This window comes from Pangasianodon hypophthalmus, chromosome 11 (genome assembly GCF_027358585.1).
Source record: "Pangasianodon hypophthalmus isolate fPanHyp1 chromosome 11, fPanHyp1.pri, whole genome shotgun sequence".
Classification (NCBI taxonomy): Eukaryota; Metazoa; Chordata; class Actinopteri; order Siluriformes; family Pangasiidae; genus Pangasianodon; species Pangasianodon hypophthalmus.
This window is the reverse complement of record NC_069720.1, coordinates 9,135,427-9,153,353: the sequence shown is the minus strand read 5'-3', so window position 1 is coordinate 9,153,353 and position 17,927 is coordinate 9,135,427. Positions and strand designations below refer to the sequence as shown.

The following is a 17,927-nucleotide window of genomic DNA, read 5'->3' as shown; positions in this document are numbered from 1 at the left end:
AAAGGAAACTATGTGGCATGTTGTTTTGTATCAGTGTCTGTAACAGAGTAACAGTCTAATTTATACTATTGCCTAAATTCAAGTGAATATTATGCAAGACAGAGTGTGTGTGTGTGTGTGTGTGTGTATGTGTGAGACCTCACCGTCATTTACAACAGCTGTCCACATCTGGCTCTTCTTCTTGCCTGCCTGGCGCTCATGAGACTGGCACTGCTGGTCCCTGAATGTAGGGGAGCCCTTGGCACATGGAGGACCCTCACACACTTTGTGCTCCACACTGCCCCCCAGACACTGTTTCCCTCCAGGACCGGGTCTACAACGACACAACACAAAATTACTTAACACCTGTGCACACTCACCTGAATGACTGAGTGTTTGTGTTAAGTCTTCTTAACAAACTATTTACCCTTAGGCCAGTTTTCATGAGGCTACATGACACCTACATAAGCCAATCACTGTTATGGAACTCTGACATACCTGAAGTACACAGATGCAGAATCATGATATCAGTTGTCTCAAGTCCATTTAACACCAAAGTGACGAATGCAGTCTTTATAACAGCAGATGCCTGTTGTAATAGAGTAATATTACAATAATAGGGTGGTTGAGCGTCAGCTGCAGGCAGAGAAGAGGAGGGTTGAATCTTACATTGCCTCCTACATTGGGCCTACACACCTTCTTCACTTGGACTAACTGACAGAGAGACCACACCTCATTTACTAGGACTAACAGGTCACAGGGGCCACACCTCCTTCATTGGGACTAATGGACACACAGACCACACGTAATTTACTAAGAGTGACAGGCCCAGAGGCCACATCTCCTTCAGTGGGACTAATGGTCACAGAGGTCACACTTCCTTCATTGAGACTGACAGGTACAGAGGCCACACTTCCTTCACTGAGACTGACAGGTATAGAGACCACACTGCCTTCACTGGGACTGACAGGTACAGAGGCCACACCTCCTTCACTGAGACTGACAGGTACAGAGGCCACACTTCCTTCACTGAGACTGACAGGTATAGAGACCACACCACCTTCACTGGGACTGACAGGTACAGAGGCCACACCTCCTTCACTGAGACTGACAGATATAGAGACCACACCTCATTTACTAGGACTGACAGGTACAGAGGCCACACCTTCTTCACTGAGACTGACAGGAACAGAGGCCATGTCCCCTTCACTCTAAAAGACAGGCACATAGGCCACACCTCCTTTACTGGGACTGACAGGCACATAGGCCACACCTCCTTTACTGGGACTGACAGGTACATAGGCCACACCTCCTTTACTGAGAATGACAGGTACAGAGGTCACACCTCCATCACTGGGACCAAAAGGTGCAAAGGTCATGTCCCCTTCACTGCAAAAGACAGGCACACCGGCCACAACTACTTTACTGGGACTGACAGGTACAGAGGCCATGCCTTCTTCACTAGGACTGACAGGTAGAGGCCACACCTCCATCACTGGAACCCCTTTAAATTTGCTTCTCATTTATTAGAAATTGAAAATGATTAATTTTTGTCAGAGTGAAGATTACAGGTTTATTACTGAGTCAAATATAGCAGCAGGTTATGCAGATGGTATCTGTCTCGTCTAATGGCTCAGATTTGGAGAAGTCAGGTCAATTGGAACAAGACCATTCAGTTAGCATTAATTTCTAAGCAGCAGGAATCCCAGGATATGTTGCCTCATAGAGCTGGAACAAGGCCTGCTATTTCAAGAAAAGGAAAGCACTCAATTCATTCTTATTTTTTTTTATAAAATCAGCTAAACAGAAGTGTCATGAAGCAGTATTTGTTGCTGTAAATCAAGCCTTCGTGTGATGAATATCCCCACTCAGACTCATTCCGACATACTCCACAGGGAAATCATAACGGCTCCAGGCGTCCTTGTAGGTATAAATATTTGGAACTGATACTGGGGCAATTTATGATTTTGCCTCTTGATTCATGATAGAGGGTGTAAGAATGAAGAGCTAAAACCACCTTCTTTAGTTCTGCTCTTTGTGACTCCTTTAAAATACTTTAATTTCTATATAATATGTCATATATTGAGTATAATAATATTAAAAAGAATTAATGTACCAGGTATTTTCATTTCACATGTTTGCATTTAATGTTTGCTCACCTCTAAAACAACACTTCTACTAGTGTAGCGTATTTGATTCTTAGTTATTTTTATAGTTATAGTTTTTATTTATAGTTAAATTTCCATTATAAAACAATTATAATTCTAAAACAATGTTTAAGCCTGAAACCTTGTAATTCACTTTAAAAGAGCAGAGAGAGAGAGAGAGTCCATATTTAAATATTTAAATTCAGAGTGGAAGAGTATTATCATCTGTGTAACTTCCAGCTTTCTGGTTCATCTCCAAACTTTGGGCCTGGGCTTGGATTGATCACTTAAAGGTGCCATTTGTAATACTTAAAATCATATGTAATAAAATCATATTATTTTTAAAAAAAAAATGAAAGTAAGGCTTCTGCTTATATTTTTTCAGCATTGATGTTTGCTCCGCCTTTAACTTTGCTAAGCTCTGCCCCTTCCCCTGGCCAGATGTACTTTTAACAAAAGGGGTGGAGTCAAGTGGGAGGATGAAGATGACTCATCAAAGCATCAGAGCGCGCTGATAATTACAAACTGCTCCTCTAAATGAATGCAGTCTGAGAAAGATATTTACAAAGATTTTGAGTGTGACAGACTTTCATTATTTATTAGCTACATTAGCGTTATAGCTCTAGTGCACAATTAAAAAGAAAAACAAACTTCAGACACTAAACCTTACTTGCTGATCAACTACATTTAGGGGGAAAATTTACACATTTGATTTTATTTTTCCTATTACTATTATTATTATCACCATTATTTAACTATTACCTAATGTTATGATATAACAATGTAGACCAGGGGTTTTCAAACTGGGGTCCGCAAGAGGGCGCTAGAGGGTCCGCGAAAAACTTGACAGAAATAAAAAAAACTACATGATTTACTTAATAATTTATTTTTTATCCTAAGGCTATTAATAACCAAATCTATATATAGTTTTGTGATTTATATGAGTGGATCCTTGTAATGTATTTATCCCAAAATACTTTGCGCTTTTATCATTTTGCATTTTACAGTAGGCTAATTTGAACGGAGCAATTAGTGGCTGTGCACGTGCTCTACAAATGATGGAAAGATTTTTGAAGAATCTCGATCCTGCAAGCAGTTCGTGTAAATCTGATGAAACTAAGGCAGACACTAAGGCAAAAACTAGAAAATATGACAAATCTTACATTGCGTTAGAGAGATCGCAGTGTGTTCTCTGTCAAGAGATTCTCTCCAACGAGTGCATGAAACCATCCAAGCTCAAACGACATCTACAGCAGAAACATCCCAATGAGGTAGGAAAATCAACTGACTATTTCAAACATCAGGAGCTGTGTTTGGCCTGGCAGTCTAGTATTTTTCGGCAGCAAGCATCAGTCCCTGAGAGGTGTTTAAAAGCATCATATTTGGCATCCCTCCACATTGTGCGTGATAAGAAGCCGCACACAGTTGACGAAACATTATTATTACCAGTTACTAAAGACATCGTCAGGGAGTTATTTGGAGAGGAAGCAGCACGAAAGGTAGATTGTGTGCCTTTGTCGGACAATACAGTGAGCAGACGCATAGGTGAGATGGCCAATGATATTGCATCGCAACTTTTAGAACAACTGCAAGCCAGTGAATACTTTGCGCTGCAGTTGGATGAAAGTACTGATGTAGCGAATCAAGCACAACTAATGGTCTATATACGTTTCCTCGGTAAGCGCAAATTTATCGAGGAACTTCTCTTTTGTAAACCCCTTGAAGGCAGAACCATGGGGCAGGACATCTTTAATATGATGGATCAATTCATGACGGACAATTCAATAGACTGGTCTCGCTGTGTTGGAGTGGGTACTGACGGTGCTGCCGCTATGACCGGTAAGCGCAGCGGCGTCGTGACTCTGATCAAAGAGAAAGCTCCCGACGCTGTTGCCACACACTGTATGCTTCACTGTGAGGCTCTTGTGGCCAAACGCATTGAAGATGATTTGCATCAAGTGCATATGTCTTTACATTACAAAATTTTAGTTTACGTGTTTATAGCCTACTTAAAATACATAGCCTTTATACTTTAGGCAAGGGGGTCCCCTGCAAGGAATCATCATATTTGGGGGTCCATGGAATTAAAAAGTTTGAAAACCCCTGATGTAGACAATGACTTCATCAAGAATAACATTATTTCCAGGCTCAGGCCATGCCTTAAAATCTGCTATAAGATTTGTCAAGCAGGGTACACATGGGGATTCTACATTGATTTGATAAAATAACAAAGGCTAAGACCAATCATCTTATTAAGTCTGTTTTATAAAAATATTCCAGCAGTCTCCTTAACTAAAGAATGCTTCTCTTTAAACATACTATACATGATATGGAGATATACCAAAAACTGTGGCATTAGGTGAAATGGAAGGACTGAATAGAAACCTCTGTGGTCATGCGGTACAATAGAGCTTCCTGAGGGACATTATTTGAGGTCAGTACCTGGTCCACACACTGTGTGATCTGGATGATCATTCCTGTTATGTGTAGCACTCTAGAGTGATGGCCTACTACCAGAAGAAGTGACCTCTATTTAAAAGCTCATAACTCTGTCAGTCTGTTTCAGGACCACATAGAAGTGAATTAGTCTCTGAGCCACTGCAGCCATGTTGGAACACGTTCTTCTGGCCCGAGGGCTTCCTCTCGCTTTACACACAGACAAAACCGCAGACTAGATCATAATCCGAAGGCCTGAATAGCTGCAGACGGGGTCGAGACCTGGGTTAAGCGTTCAGTCTTCCAGCACTCTCATTGCGGCCATCAACTTTATAAACTTTAGGTTTATAATGTTTCTAAAACTTCTAACCAAGTCTTTCTTTTTTTTGCTGTTCAAGATGAATAGCTTTTGTCTGTATTTTCCCTCTCTCTGGCCTTCTTGGTTGATGAAAAGCTAAGATACTGTTCTGGAAAAAAAAATATTCTAGGTCCAAAATTTGTTTTGGGTGGCTCAGGAGCATTTCTGATTAAGCATAAATCAGGCATTAGGATACTTTTACATATAACCCGAAGGCCAAACTTTTGTTTTCAGGTGAAACGGAGATCAATTTCCCAGGACTGCACCCTGGTTGAAAAACAATTTTCACACTCGACCAAATACTGCAAGTGAAAATCCCTATGAGAACTCCCAGGAGAAAATTTTCAGCATGTTAACATGAATGTGTAAAGATTAAGGGAGTAAATGAGTGTGTGAAGGAGTGTGTGTATGAGGTGCAATTAAGTCACTTCATTGTATAAGTTGGAATAATGTTGCAGACATTGTAACTAATGAGACAGCATTGAGAAAGTGGCAGACAGCAGGTGTATAGATGACCTTTCACCTACATAGCTGCATGGACCTTAGTCATGCCAAGGATGTAAGTATCTAATCAAACATGATTTCACTTCATCAGTTCCTTCTAATATTTGTAAGAAAAACAGTATCATATTGTTTTATGTCATGGCACATGCAAAAAAAGCTACTAATCCAGAAATACGGTACTTAAACCCTCTGAACCACCTCTTGTTACAGCACTGCATCCTGTACTGGCAAAGAGCAACAAGAGGATTTTCTACTCATCCAAGGAATTATTACATCCTGAGTTTTCATGCCAACACACACGCATACATGCACACACTCACACTCACACACAAACACACAGACTCCAGCAGGCTGACTGCCATTGTGAATTAACTCTCAAAGTGTCAAAACCATCAGCAGCGTAATAAGGGAATTCAATTTCTGCCAGAATCCAAACAAAGCCATTAAGCAGTTCAGGTTTGGAGTGAGTTGTGACTGTGACTGTCCTGAGAGAGCAGTAGTGAAGAAATTAAACATGATTTAGAGGGTGATTGTGGACTGCAGGATGAGGGTGTGTTCAAGAAGAACCTGTAATTCAGTTGAAATAACTGCTTTGTTTATAGTGTGCTAGTTGTGGGATTTTGCATTAAGCTGTAGCGGGTGAAATTATGTAGTGTAGGGTGGAAATTATACATAATACAATTAAGGTTCATACGATTTGGTATAATATACAGAGTGATAGTTTTGTGCAAGTAGCTTAATATTATTTTGGGAGGGAAAAAAACTTTACAAAGTTGCAAGCCTTGCCTCCTTTACTGTGACTCAAAGACAGAGAGGCACAGAAACCATGCCTCCTTTACTGGGACAAGAAGGTGCAGAGACCATGCCTCCTTCACTGGGACAAATAGGTACAAAGACCATGCCCCCTTTGCTGGGACATATAGGTACAAAGACTATGCCTCCTTTAGTGGGTCGGACAGGTACAGAGACCACGCTGACTTTACTGGGACAAATAGGTACAGAGACCATGCCTCCTTTACTGGGACAGACAGGTACAGAGACCATTCCTCCTTTACTGGGACAGACAGGTAAAGCGACCACACCTCCTTCAGTGGGACAAACAGATAAAGCGACCACACCTCCTTTAATGGGACAGACAGGTACAGAGACCTCCTTTACTGGGACAAATAGGTACAGAGACCACATCTCTGTTAATGGGTCAAATAGGTACAGAGACCACACCTCCTTCACTGGGACAGACAGGTACAGAGACCACGCCTCCTCTATTGGGACAAATAGGTACAGAGACCATGCCTCCTTTACTGGGGTAGACAGGTAGAGAGACCACACCTCCTTTACTGGGACAAGTAGGTACAGAGACCACACCTCCTCTGCTGGGACAAACAGGTACAGAAGCCATGCCTCCTTCACTGGGGCAGATAGGTACACAGATCATGCCACATTTTTGGGACAGATAAATACAGAGACCACTTGTGCTGCTTCTGTCAATATCTCTGTAACTTACATTGGTAACCCACATACACTGGTATTTTATCATTCTCTGTGTCTATGTGTGCGTATGTGTGTGTGTGCTTGAGAAGCCTTACGGAGGGTTATCACACTTCCTCTGCCTGAATCGAGCTCCGGTACCACAGGTTCGGCTGCACATGCTCCACTGGCTCCATGAACTCCAGTCTCCGTCCATGTGCTGAGGGATGGGGGTCTTACTGACGCACTCACCAGCCCTGCACCACTAACATACACACACACAAATGAAGAGGAACACTGTTACTACCAGCATCGACATCATTAGTACATTACTCACAATATTCCCAATGTCCTGTACATCAGGAATTCTCAATCTTTTTTGCATCCAGGGACATCTTTCAGTGTAAAAAAAAACAACAAAGGACCCCTTAGCCTATAGGGGCTTATTACCTTATCAGTGCCGCACTCTGTGCCATCCAAAGGTGGATCCAGTTTGGTTTTACAGGATGTGTCTCCTTCCACCAGACACCACAGGCCTGCACACATCAGGTGCTGAAATCACACAACCACCTGGGTTAGCTTAGCATAACTTTCATAGCTATTTCATAGATAGGACCATCAATGCAGAACCGTTGCCAAGTTCCTGTCACTGGAATGCAGAGCATTTAAACAACAGGTGTGTGAGAGTGCTCACGTTCTGTATCTTTTCCTCACCTGAGGCGCCTCCTGAACATCGCTCTGGCATCCAAAACCTTTTATTTAATCTGCTAGACAGTGTGGCAAACTTGATACTCATGGAGCAGTGGATTAAGGAACAAAGGAATGTAATTGTGCCTCAGTTACATTAGGAAAAGTAAAAGTTACTGAAGTCAGACAGTTCATCTTTTAAGACTGCTGTCACTTTTGTGCTACACTATTCAGCCTTGACCACTTCCACTGATTTTGAATAAAAAGTTAAGCTGTGACGATGAATGTGCTACGATATTGTATTTTGATAACACAGCTGAAACAGTGGCAGTGGTGCCACCATAGATGGTGAATCAGGCCTTTAAACCAATATCATAATCTCAAAAGAGATTTCTCTTGTCCTACCAATGACAGAAATTGAAATTGACAGAAAAGTCATGTCATGTTGACACATCCTGCCCCTGATCTTTATGGTGGTATTGCACCTGACAACACATAACATTATTTATTTTTTATGCATAAAAATTGGCACACTGAATAAACACAGAAGATGTGCACAGAAGACATGGTTAAAAGCAGCTATAACTTCGGCCTTGGTCCATTTGGGAGCCTCTGGCAACAATAAAACATGCTAGACTCCTGAATACTGTCATAAATTATCAGTACTGGCATGACATGCCACTCCACACATAATTTTTACATTTCTTTTCCATTTTTTTCTTTAATAGGAGGCAAGCCCAGTCGAGATTGAGGCCCACTGGAACTAAATGCAAGTAACAGCTAAAACCTGTCCAAGAACAGTGGGAGCATCAAACGACCTGGGAGTGAGAGATTAATTGAAGCCAATCATTTGAACTTGCTGTCATACCAATCCGACTGTCACTTGTAGCTAGAATCACAGTCACACTCTTCCATTAAAAATTAAATATCATTTGTCACTTGAAAGTTGCTTGCACCAATGGAAAGGGGGCAAATCACATGATACACTGATACTCCAAGCTCTATGATCAAACCCAAACCACTTCTGTGGAGCCTAGCAGACCATCAATGGGAAGAAAAAGACAGACTACGCTAAATATGCCCTCTTCTGTGGCCTTGCTGCTGGAACATCAAGGTCACAAAACAAAAGTACACTACCAGGAAAGGAAGAAGAAAAGGGGAGACGAGAGAACCTATTCCTGACTATACACTCCTCCAGTCTCATAAAGCTGTCAGCAGGACAGATCCACAGATTTACATCCTGTACTCTTCCTCAGGATAGAAGAACTAAGGTAAGGAATGAAAGGAGTAAAGAACAACCTGAAAGCCCTGCCTAACCAGTGGCCCCAGGGATCATTTTTCTGTCTTGCACAATCTTCTGAGTGCTGTTAAATGCACTTGCATAAGAAGACTGATCATCTGTACACATAAAAAAGGGTTTCTTAGGGTTCTTTGGATAGTTCAGGGTTTTTAGCTTCCTAAATGGGTTTTACTTGGAACCCTTTCTGAAAGTTAAACCCTCTCTTGTAGGGTTTCAGATAGAACCTTTAAAAGGTCCCCACACAGAGGAATAAATTGGACTGCTTAATCCATTCATCTTCAGTAACCACATGGATTACAGTGGATTCAGAGCCTAACCTAGGAACTGGTTACTGGCTGCAAGGTGGGAATACACCCTGGATGAGTCACATTTACACACCCTAGGGGCAATTTAGAGTCACCAATCCACCTACCAGTATCTTTTTGGGTAGAAATCAAGGAAGCCAGAGGAAACCCACACAGATACAGGGAGAAAATGTGAAACTCCACACAGATAATAACACAAGCTCAGGACTGAAGCAGTGAGTGAGTGAAGTGAAATGTGGCCAAGTATGGTGACCCATACTAGGAATTTGTGCTCTGCATTTAACCCATCCAAGTGCACACACAGTAGTGAACACACACACACACCGTGAACACACACCGGGAGCAGTGGGCAGCCTTTTGCTGTGGTGCCCGGGGAGCAGTTTGGGGGTTCGTCGGTCTCACCTCAGTCGTGGTATTGAGGGCGGGAGATAGCGCTGGTCATTCATTCCCCCCACCTACAATCCCTGCCGGCCTGAGACCTGAACCCACAACCTTCAGGTTGCAAGTCCAAGTCTCTAACCATTAGGCCACGACTGCCCCCGGGAACCTGGAGCTGTGAGGCAGCAACCCTACCCGCTGTGCCACCATGCCACCCTGCTTAATCTAAGGATGCAAAAACTGCATTAACGAATACATGTAATAAGCCCTGACTACATTTCACTCACTATTGGAAAGTGTGTTTTTGTGTGGCACATTCTCTCTCACTGGTCCTGTCTCTCACTGGTCATAGCCATCTTACCAATGGTCATTTGTTATATCAGCTCACTCCACAGCATGCTAAGGAAACTAGTTCCCCTTGGAGACAGGAAAACCTTGGTGAGCAAAAAATATCATAACCTAAGATTTATTTCACAAACTCCCCTCAAAGTGGCCACTCATACAGGGACTACTTATGCCCAAGACTATACTATACACAACATTAAATATAACTATAAATGGTTAAAAACACAATGTATCATTCAATAATAAATTAAAATTGTAATCGCTGGCAAATCAGTGCAGTAAAGGAGGAATCAAACACTACATGATGCACATTTATTTCTTCCGTAACACTCCTATTTTTGTTTAATCCTAATTTCATGCATATGAAAGGGCCATCTGAATTGTTTTTAAGCACCCTTTGTAGTAGAACTGGCACAACCAATATATTATATGAAAAAGAAAAACAATTCATAATGAGATAAACTACTGAGTAAAAGCTGCAAAAATTTTTTAAATGTCTAAATCACGTTAGTCAGAGCCAATTGTGCATCATAGATTACTTGCTCGAGTTAAGGAAGGCACATTCATTCTCCAGTGCCACTATAAGTGCAATCAGTTATGTAAAAAAAGGCAATTATTGTGAACTGGCTTTTTGACAGCCTGTTCACCTGTATATACATAAAAAAAAATAAAAAATTATCCGGGTGGCATCTTCCATTTGTCTGACAGGTTGGGGATTGGCTGCTTACAATTTATATTGCATTCATTCATTTGTTAGACACCTTTATTCAAACAAAGGTTTCCATTTCAATTTTAGCATAATCATGACATAATTAAGTTTACTATGAAACCTGATGTGCGTGTAGGAAATGATGTGCTTTTCAAAGCAATGATCACTAGGTTTACTGAAATCTATGTTGGAAGCCATTAAGAACGAGTTTGCATGTGAAACAGGAATGGAATGTATTCAAGGAAAATCCAAATGTGTCGTGCTGGAAGGCTAGTAAAGAAGGAAATGAACTGCAGACAGTTTCAAACTTCTGACTTTTTCAGACTTTTTTTTTTTTGCTAGTTATTAAAAAGAAAATGAGGTAGACACAGAAGAGGGACAGAGTTATAATAGAGGATAGTTCTGATCAGTTGAAGGTTAGGAGCTGTGGGTAGTCTGTGTTTTGAACTCACAACTTTTTGGTCAAAAGTGTAGACTTCTGCTGTCCAGGTCCTTAGATTTAGAATAGACATGCTGGAAGGTCTAAATACTAAATACTCATGCTCCTTTCTTTTATACAATTTTTTTGGCTTTTCTCTCTGACAGCTGACTGACTGAATGGCTGCGTTGCTGGCAAAGAAATTGTGTAATTGTGAAGGGAGAAGCATTTGCTTACAAATGTGAAATTGGCCATAGAGTGAAAATTAGCAGTGTTGAAATATACTGATTTTCCCAAGGTCCTGCCCTTGAGCTGTACGCTCCAAGCATAGTGAAACAAGCAAAACCAGAAACTGGCAAAAAGACAAATCTCTTGTAATAAACTGACTGACTGGCTGAGTAAAAGTAATGCTCAATTTAATGACACCTCTATCATGCTCAGATTGTTTCGCTGATGCCAAATCCTAGAAAGGTAACCTTATAAAGGGAAAATTCGAATAAAGGAAAGTGGGCGAGTTTTGCCACCCACCTCCATGTTGGTGCAGAAGGTTGCGTTGGTGCCAAACAGAATCTGGCACTGTTCGTCTGCGCTGTAGTGCATGCCAGGCAGCTTCGCGGGAAGACGCACCAGGTAACGACTCCGTGGATCTGTGTGTAACAGACAGGAACTGGCCTTCGATCTGAGAGATTGGGGAAAAAACAGAAAAAAGAGTTGCTTTCTAAATCCCTTTCAAAACAACAATGTTGAACCAAGTGCTGTGCAGCGAGATTAGATTGATTAGTACTAAAAACAAAAATAAACTTTAATAAAAAGGAAAATATATGACATAATCAAAGTATACAAACACAAATCTGACCCTTGTCTTAGTGATTTTCAGATCTGGTCATTACAAAGCCACAGCAACCAATTACACTGAAACACACAAGCATGCACAGACACATAACACATAGTTTCTTCTTACTTCCCAGCTTTTAAATGCTTTCCTCCCAACTCTAACAAGACATCCTCCACAGGGAATAAAAAACAACAATTCATCCTCTGACTCGCTGCATACTAATGTGACAAGAACATAGCTTGTGTCAGAGATTTCACCTTTTTACACTGCTGCATTTCTCCGCTCTAAGAAGCTTTCACACTGAGCTAAGATGTTTTGATAAAGAGTTGGCACAGATCTGTTGCTTGTATGCAGAAAAAGAGGACAGATTCCTGAGAATGCCTGGCATCTGACGCATGGGAACAACAACGTCGAGTGACAGCAGCACACAGACGCCACCACCTTTAACTGTCTCTGACTTTCACATCACAGTGTATGATGATGGGCTGAAATGTGATGGTGAAATCTGGCATCAGCTCTATGACATGACATTACTGTCACAGCTTTCAAAGACTTTAAACAGTTCTGCTATACCATGGCATATTATACCTGCTCAATCATGTGGGACTGGGACAGAGTCTTGGACAGCGAGGTGTCTAATAAGTGTGTTCGAATATTAGACCACATTCAGACAAGTTTCAGATTGGTCTCATCTGTGAGTTTAGATTTTACAAGCCCAAAATTCTCATAATTCCACCACCCACAAAACCTCCAATTATTCCTACTTTCAAAGTAGTAGACCAGTAGTAGCCCTCTACACTTTTTTTAAAATTCACAGTACACTATTGTGCACAATCCACAGGATATTTGGTAACTTAAAGATTTCAAGATTAAAACTGATCTGAACAAAACAATCCCATTGCTATTGTTTGTACATAAAAATACTCGCAAATTACATATAATTGTGTGAGACGTCAGGAGATGCAGTTGAAAGTGCACACATTTTGGCTGTTATATTTAACCAAGATCATAAGTTCTAGCAAATTGTTTAAACCACACAACCAATTAAAACTATTTTTTTTTTTAAGTAGACCCTCTGCATGCTGCCAGTGCCACTATGCTTAACATGTTGGACGTGGAACAGCTGTGGGCTGTGAAATGGGCTCAAGAGGGGCACCAAAGTAAATCAATCCTAAAAATAAACTATAATAATAATAACAATGATAATAATAATAATGAAAATAAATAAATAAATTTTAAAAAATCCCTGTGACCTCATTCACATTTCAGGCAACGCCATGTGAGGTCATAACCCCAACATTGCAAACCAATGGTTTACAGTGGATATAAAAAGTCTACACCCCTGTTAAAATGGCAAGTTTTTGTGGTGAAAAAAAAAATTAAACCAAGATAAATCATGTCAGAACTTTTCCCATCCCCAATGTGAAATTACAACATATAAAAAATAAGTGAAAAACAAACAAACATTTTAGGGAAAAATGGGAAAAATAAAAATACAATAACCTCGTTGCATAAGTGTGCACACCCTTTTGTAATTGGGGATGTGGCTGTGTTCAGAATGAACCAATCACATTCAATCTCATGTTAAAAAGTAATTATCATACAGCTGTCATCAATGAAATTATTCTGATTAACTAGAAATAAAGACCAGCTGTTTTTTAGGATTTTTTTTTTTTAGATCTTCTTGGTTTCATCTGACTGCTGAAGCCATGTTCTGCAAAGAGCTTACGAAGCCTGTACAGGGTCTCACTGTCGAAAGGAATCGATCAGGAGAGAGGTACAAAAAAATTTCCAAAACATTAGATGTACCATAGAACACTGTGAAGGCCATCATCAACAAGTGGAGAAAATGGAGCACCACAGTGACATTAGAACAGGAAGTCAATCCAAAATTTATTAAAGGACAAGACAAAAACTTAAGGGAGGATGCCAAGTGATTAATGGGAACACTTAAGGAGCTCTCGTATTCTTCACATGTCTGGGCCATGGGGTAGGATTGCTAGACAATGCCATTTCTCACAAAAAAAAAAAAAAAAACGTCCAAGCTCAACTAAATCACCCCAAACTATGTGGCAAAATGTGTTATGATGAGACAAATTCCAAAAGGTATAATAATTCCATAATTCCAAAATGAATGTTTGGCACAAAGAAAGCACATCACCAAAAGAACACCATATTCACAGTGAAGCATGGTGGTGACAGCATCATGCTTTAGGGCTGCTTTTCTTCAGCCTATCAAGGTGGAGGGAATTATGAATAGCTACAAATACCAGCCGTTTTTAGTGCAAAACATTCAGGGGTCTGCTAGAAAGCTGAATTTGAAAAGGAATTTCACCTTTCAGCATGACAGTGATTGAAATGTTTTTGAATGGCCTAGCCAGAGCCCACACCTGAATCCAACTAAAAATCTGTGGGCTGACCTGAAGCAGGCTGTGCACAGGTGATGCCCTGACGGTTTGATGGATCTAGAATGTTTTTGCAAGAAAGGGTTGGAAAATATTGCAGTCAAGATGTGCCATGCTGATAGACTCATAAAAAACTCATTAAATGTGAGAAAAATTCTGACATGATTTATATTAGTATCATTCTTTTACGTCACAAAAACTGCCATTTTAACAGGGGTGTGTAGACTTTTTTATATCCATTATATCTGGTATTTCACCAGTGATTTATCATAAGTATTTCTTGCTTTTTTCGTTCAAGTTTAATAAGAGAGCTTTGAAATCAGCACACTACAGGAGTTCAGTCAGAAACTGGAACACTGTGGCGTTTTACACTTCGTGATTTTCCTCTATTATAAAGCAGCTACTGGAACAAATCACTGCCATGCTGGGTAAGTCTACATTTTATGTGTGTGTGTATCATGTTTTTTATATCTTAGCGGGGATCAAATGTCCCCAGAAGGATAGGAATATTTTAAATTTTAAAACCACTGGCTGGTTCCCAGGAGGAAAACTGCTATTTTACAAAAACTGCAGCTTTTATGGAAAAAAAACTAATTATCTAAAAGAGTCTCTAACTAAAACTCTAACAACCTAAAGGGTTTCTGTTTGGTTACTGAGGTTAGAGTTAGATTTATGTGTAGACATGGCATTAATTAGCTGCATTAATAAGTATGTCAATAGAGGGTCCTCATGAGGATAGTAAGACAAACGTGTGTGTGTGTGTTTTGGGGGGTTTGGGGGGGCTTTTGGGTTTGCTTTGGCAACACTGTGAGGATTTCTTAAAGCTGTTGGATCCTGGAGAGACCCTAAAGCCTGAGAGATAATATCAGCAAAAAGGAGATGGTGGAGTACAAACTGTTTCCTACTGCTTGTGATGTGGAAAAAAATCCTAAATGACACCATGGATTCCACAGATAGATCTTTTAATCTGAGGTGAGTTTTTAAAAAATATATCCTAGCTTTTAGACTATCTCAATTATCCAACATGTTCAAACTTAGAATGGCTTTGGTAACACAGTATTTCTGGTAGGCTGGGCCAAACGGGCAAACATTGACGGCCCAGAGAGAGTTCATGGACGGTAGATATTTAGCCAGTCTTAGCTGCAACACGTAGGCAATCTACCACTGAAGAAGTGCAGAGCAACAGTTCTTCAATTTTTGCTAATTACACCTAATCAGTACTACGATTAGCGGATATTTACACACATATTTATTAAATGACCCTACGATTAAAATGTCAATTAAATGGCTTGAGAGCTGTGTTGATGATGGCGTGTTGAAGCACTTTACTGATTCACACAACAACCGGTAGTCAACGTTTGAGATACCCCCAGTATATGATAGCTATGAATTCACATTATTTGTATATATTTTTGTCTACTTTGTTACACAGCATTAGATCAAACCTTAACTCTGTGTTCCAGGTGTTTGTCTTGGCATCTCTGGTTAATGGCTAAAATATGAAATGTTACTTTTACTGATGGAGAAGCCCAGACAGTCTATAAAGACGGAACTGCATTCTTGATCAGTCTGAGATAGTGAGACATTCCGGGATTGATCAGCCCCAAGTTTGTAAAAGACCCCTGAGAAAGTACCTGTCGTATAACAGTGAACTTTTAGTCCATCAGCCCAAATACCCAGAACAAATCGCATTCCTGCTACATTCTGGCTCCGTCTGTTGCCTGCAACCCACAACACATAGCAGTTTTTGGCTCACTTCCTGCAGTCAGGTCGATTCAGGGTCAAATTGCTCTCTCACTGCAACTGATCCGTGCTAGAGGTCATTTGGAACTGGACCGAGACCACCTCGCTCAGACCAGTTGTTCTGGTCCGTGTGCAATTGCTGTTTTCTCATCTATTTAAAAGAAGTGCATAGAAGGGAAAACACACCAGAGTTCGATTCAAACGGACTAAACTCTCCGTATGTGAAAGCACCCTTATATAGAGCTCATGAGTGCATTTTCCCCATTTTCCTGTACAGCAGCATTGCTCTAAAATCCATAAAAATGGAATGACAGTGATGACGATTTCTCACCTGAGGAAGTTTTCCAGGTCGTCACGGCTGCATGTAGACCAGGAGAGGTCGCTAGGGTTACGACCTTTGACCCACTCTCCTGACATGATGTGCGAGTGGCCCGTACAAGCAGCATGGTCATCGTCATGGCTAATGCCCATGCTGTAAAGGAGAATGACACATATTTTATACCACACACACGCAAACACACATCCACAGGACACTTACAGCCATCTCTTAAGGTTTCAGACCATAGCAATTAAGACAAGTAACCGCACCAAAGACCACCAACCCTAAACACTATTTACAACACTAAAACAAAAAATGTAAGCACAGCAATCCTGACATAGTGCTGTCATAGGCAGAGAGTTTCCCAGGCGCACATAGAGCCTTGTTCCACTCAAGCCCTGACCTACATTTCCAAAATTAAAAACAACAAGCAAAAAGTAAACTAGAAGGCAGAAAAACACAGAACTTAATAAAGAATGGGATGTGTGGATTTCCAGGGTGTGTCTTATTCTTCCTGTTCTGAAAGCAATAAAACTCTGGGTACTCACAGCAGGAGTATAACAAACTAACTATAAAAACAAATACAAAAAAAAACAGTTAACTATGCTGCTAAAATGAATATTCTTATATATTTTATTGCTAAGAAATGGCTTTGTGCTTGCAAGACCCTGCTAATCATGCGTACTCTCTCAGAAATAAAGGTACCAAACCGTACCTTTCCTCGCATTACAGTGAATTTATCAAGAATAAGGGTTTTTTTCTTTGGTTGCTAAGCAACATAATGGGCAAAGATTGGAGTGTTCCATGGAAAATTGGCTTATGCTCCAATATATTTATGCTTTTTTGATATTCTTGGCGATGAATCTTGTAGTCCGAGCCCCTCTACAAAAAGTCGTAAGAACAGAGATGAGCAAGAGCCAATGACAGTCAAAAAAGCAAAAAAAAAAGCAATCAAATTCATCTGCTGTCATGTGCAGCAGATCCCTGAATCCAGTTCATCATCCATCTATTTGTGTGAGAGGGCAAGGGCAAAATGTATAATAATATTGCTTTTATAATAAATGATTTGGCATGTCATACACAAGTGGGTGCTATGAACAGAAAAAAACTTGACATCATTCCTGAAAAATAACTTACACATAGCACATTAGATTAAATAAGCAGGGCATCACCAACATCCCACAAGACTATTAGCTAACCAGATTAATTTATAGCTGCGGCCAAAATTTTACATACAATCTACAGTTAAGTGCAAAATGTTACATACACCTAGGCTAAAGACATGTTCAGAAAAATGTTTTTATACATTTCGTGTGTTACGTCAATTAGGGTATCTACTTTATTTTCGATTTTAAAATAATAGCTAAACGACAGATTCCGGCTTTTATCCACTATATCAGATTTTCAGTGGGTTAAAAGTTTACGTACACTTGGTTAGCATTTGGTGGCATTGCTTTTTAATTTAATCAGTTTAATTAACTCAAAGTCTTGGGGTAGCCTTCCACAAGCTTCTCACAAACTGTATGAGTATGGTGTATTTTGAGTGATAATTTTTAACTCTTGGGAATAAAATAGACTGTATAACTTCAGCA

General features: G+C 40.3%; 1 protein-coding gene across 2 annotated transcripts in view; it reads right to left on the bottom strand.

The window, feature by feature from the left end:
* The window catches only part of adamts17 (ADAM metallopeptidase with thrombospondin type 1 motif, 17), a 150,653-nt gene that overhangs the window by 65,522 nt on the left and 67,204 nt on the right, over positions 1 to 17,927 (bottom strand). For both annotated transcript variants that reach the window (XM_034308734.2, XM_034308735.2), the window contains exons 9-13: positions 16,348 to 16,488; positions 11,562 to 11,712; positions 7,342 to 7,443; positions 7,011 to 7,156; positions 144 to 313 (exon numbers count right to left, since the gene is read on the bottom strand). In XM_034308734.2, the coding sequence (XP_034164625.2) occupies positions 144 to 313; positions 7,011 to 7,156; positions 7,342 to 7,443; positions 11,562 to 11,712; positions 16,348 to 16,488 (710 nt within the window). The remainder of the gene's footprint in view (positions 1 to 143; positions 314 to 7,010; positions 7,157 to 7,341; positions 7,444 to 11,561; positions 11,713 to 16,347; positions 16,489 to 17,927) is intronic.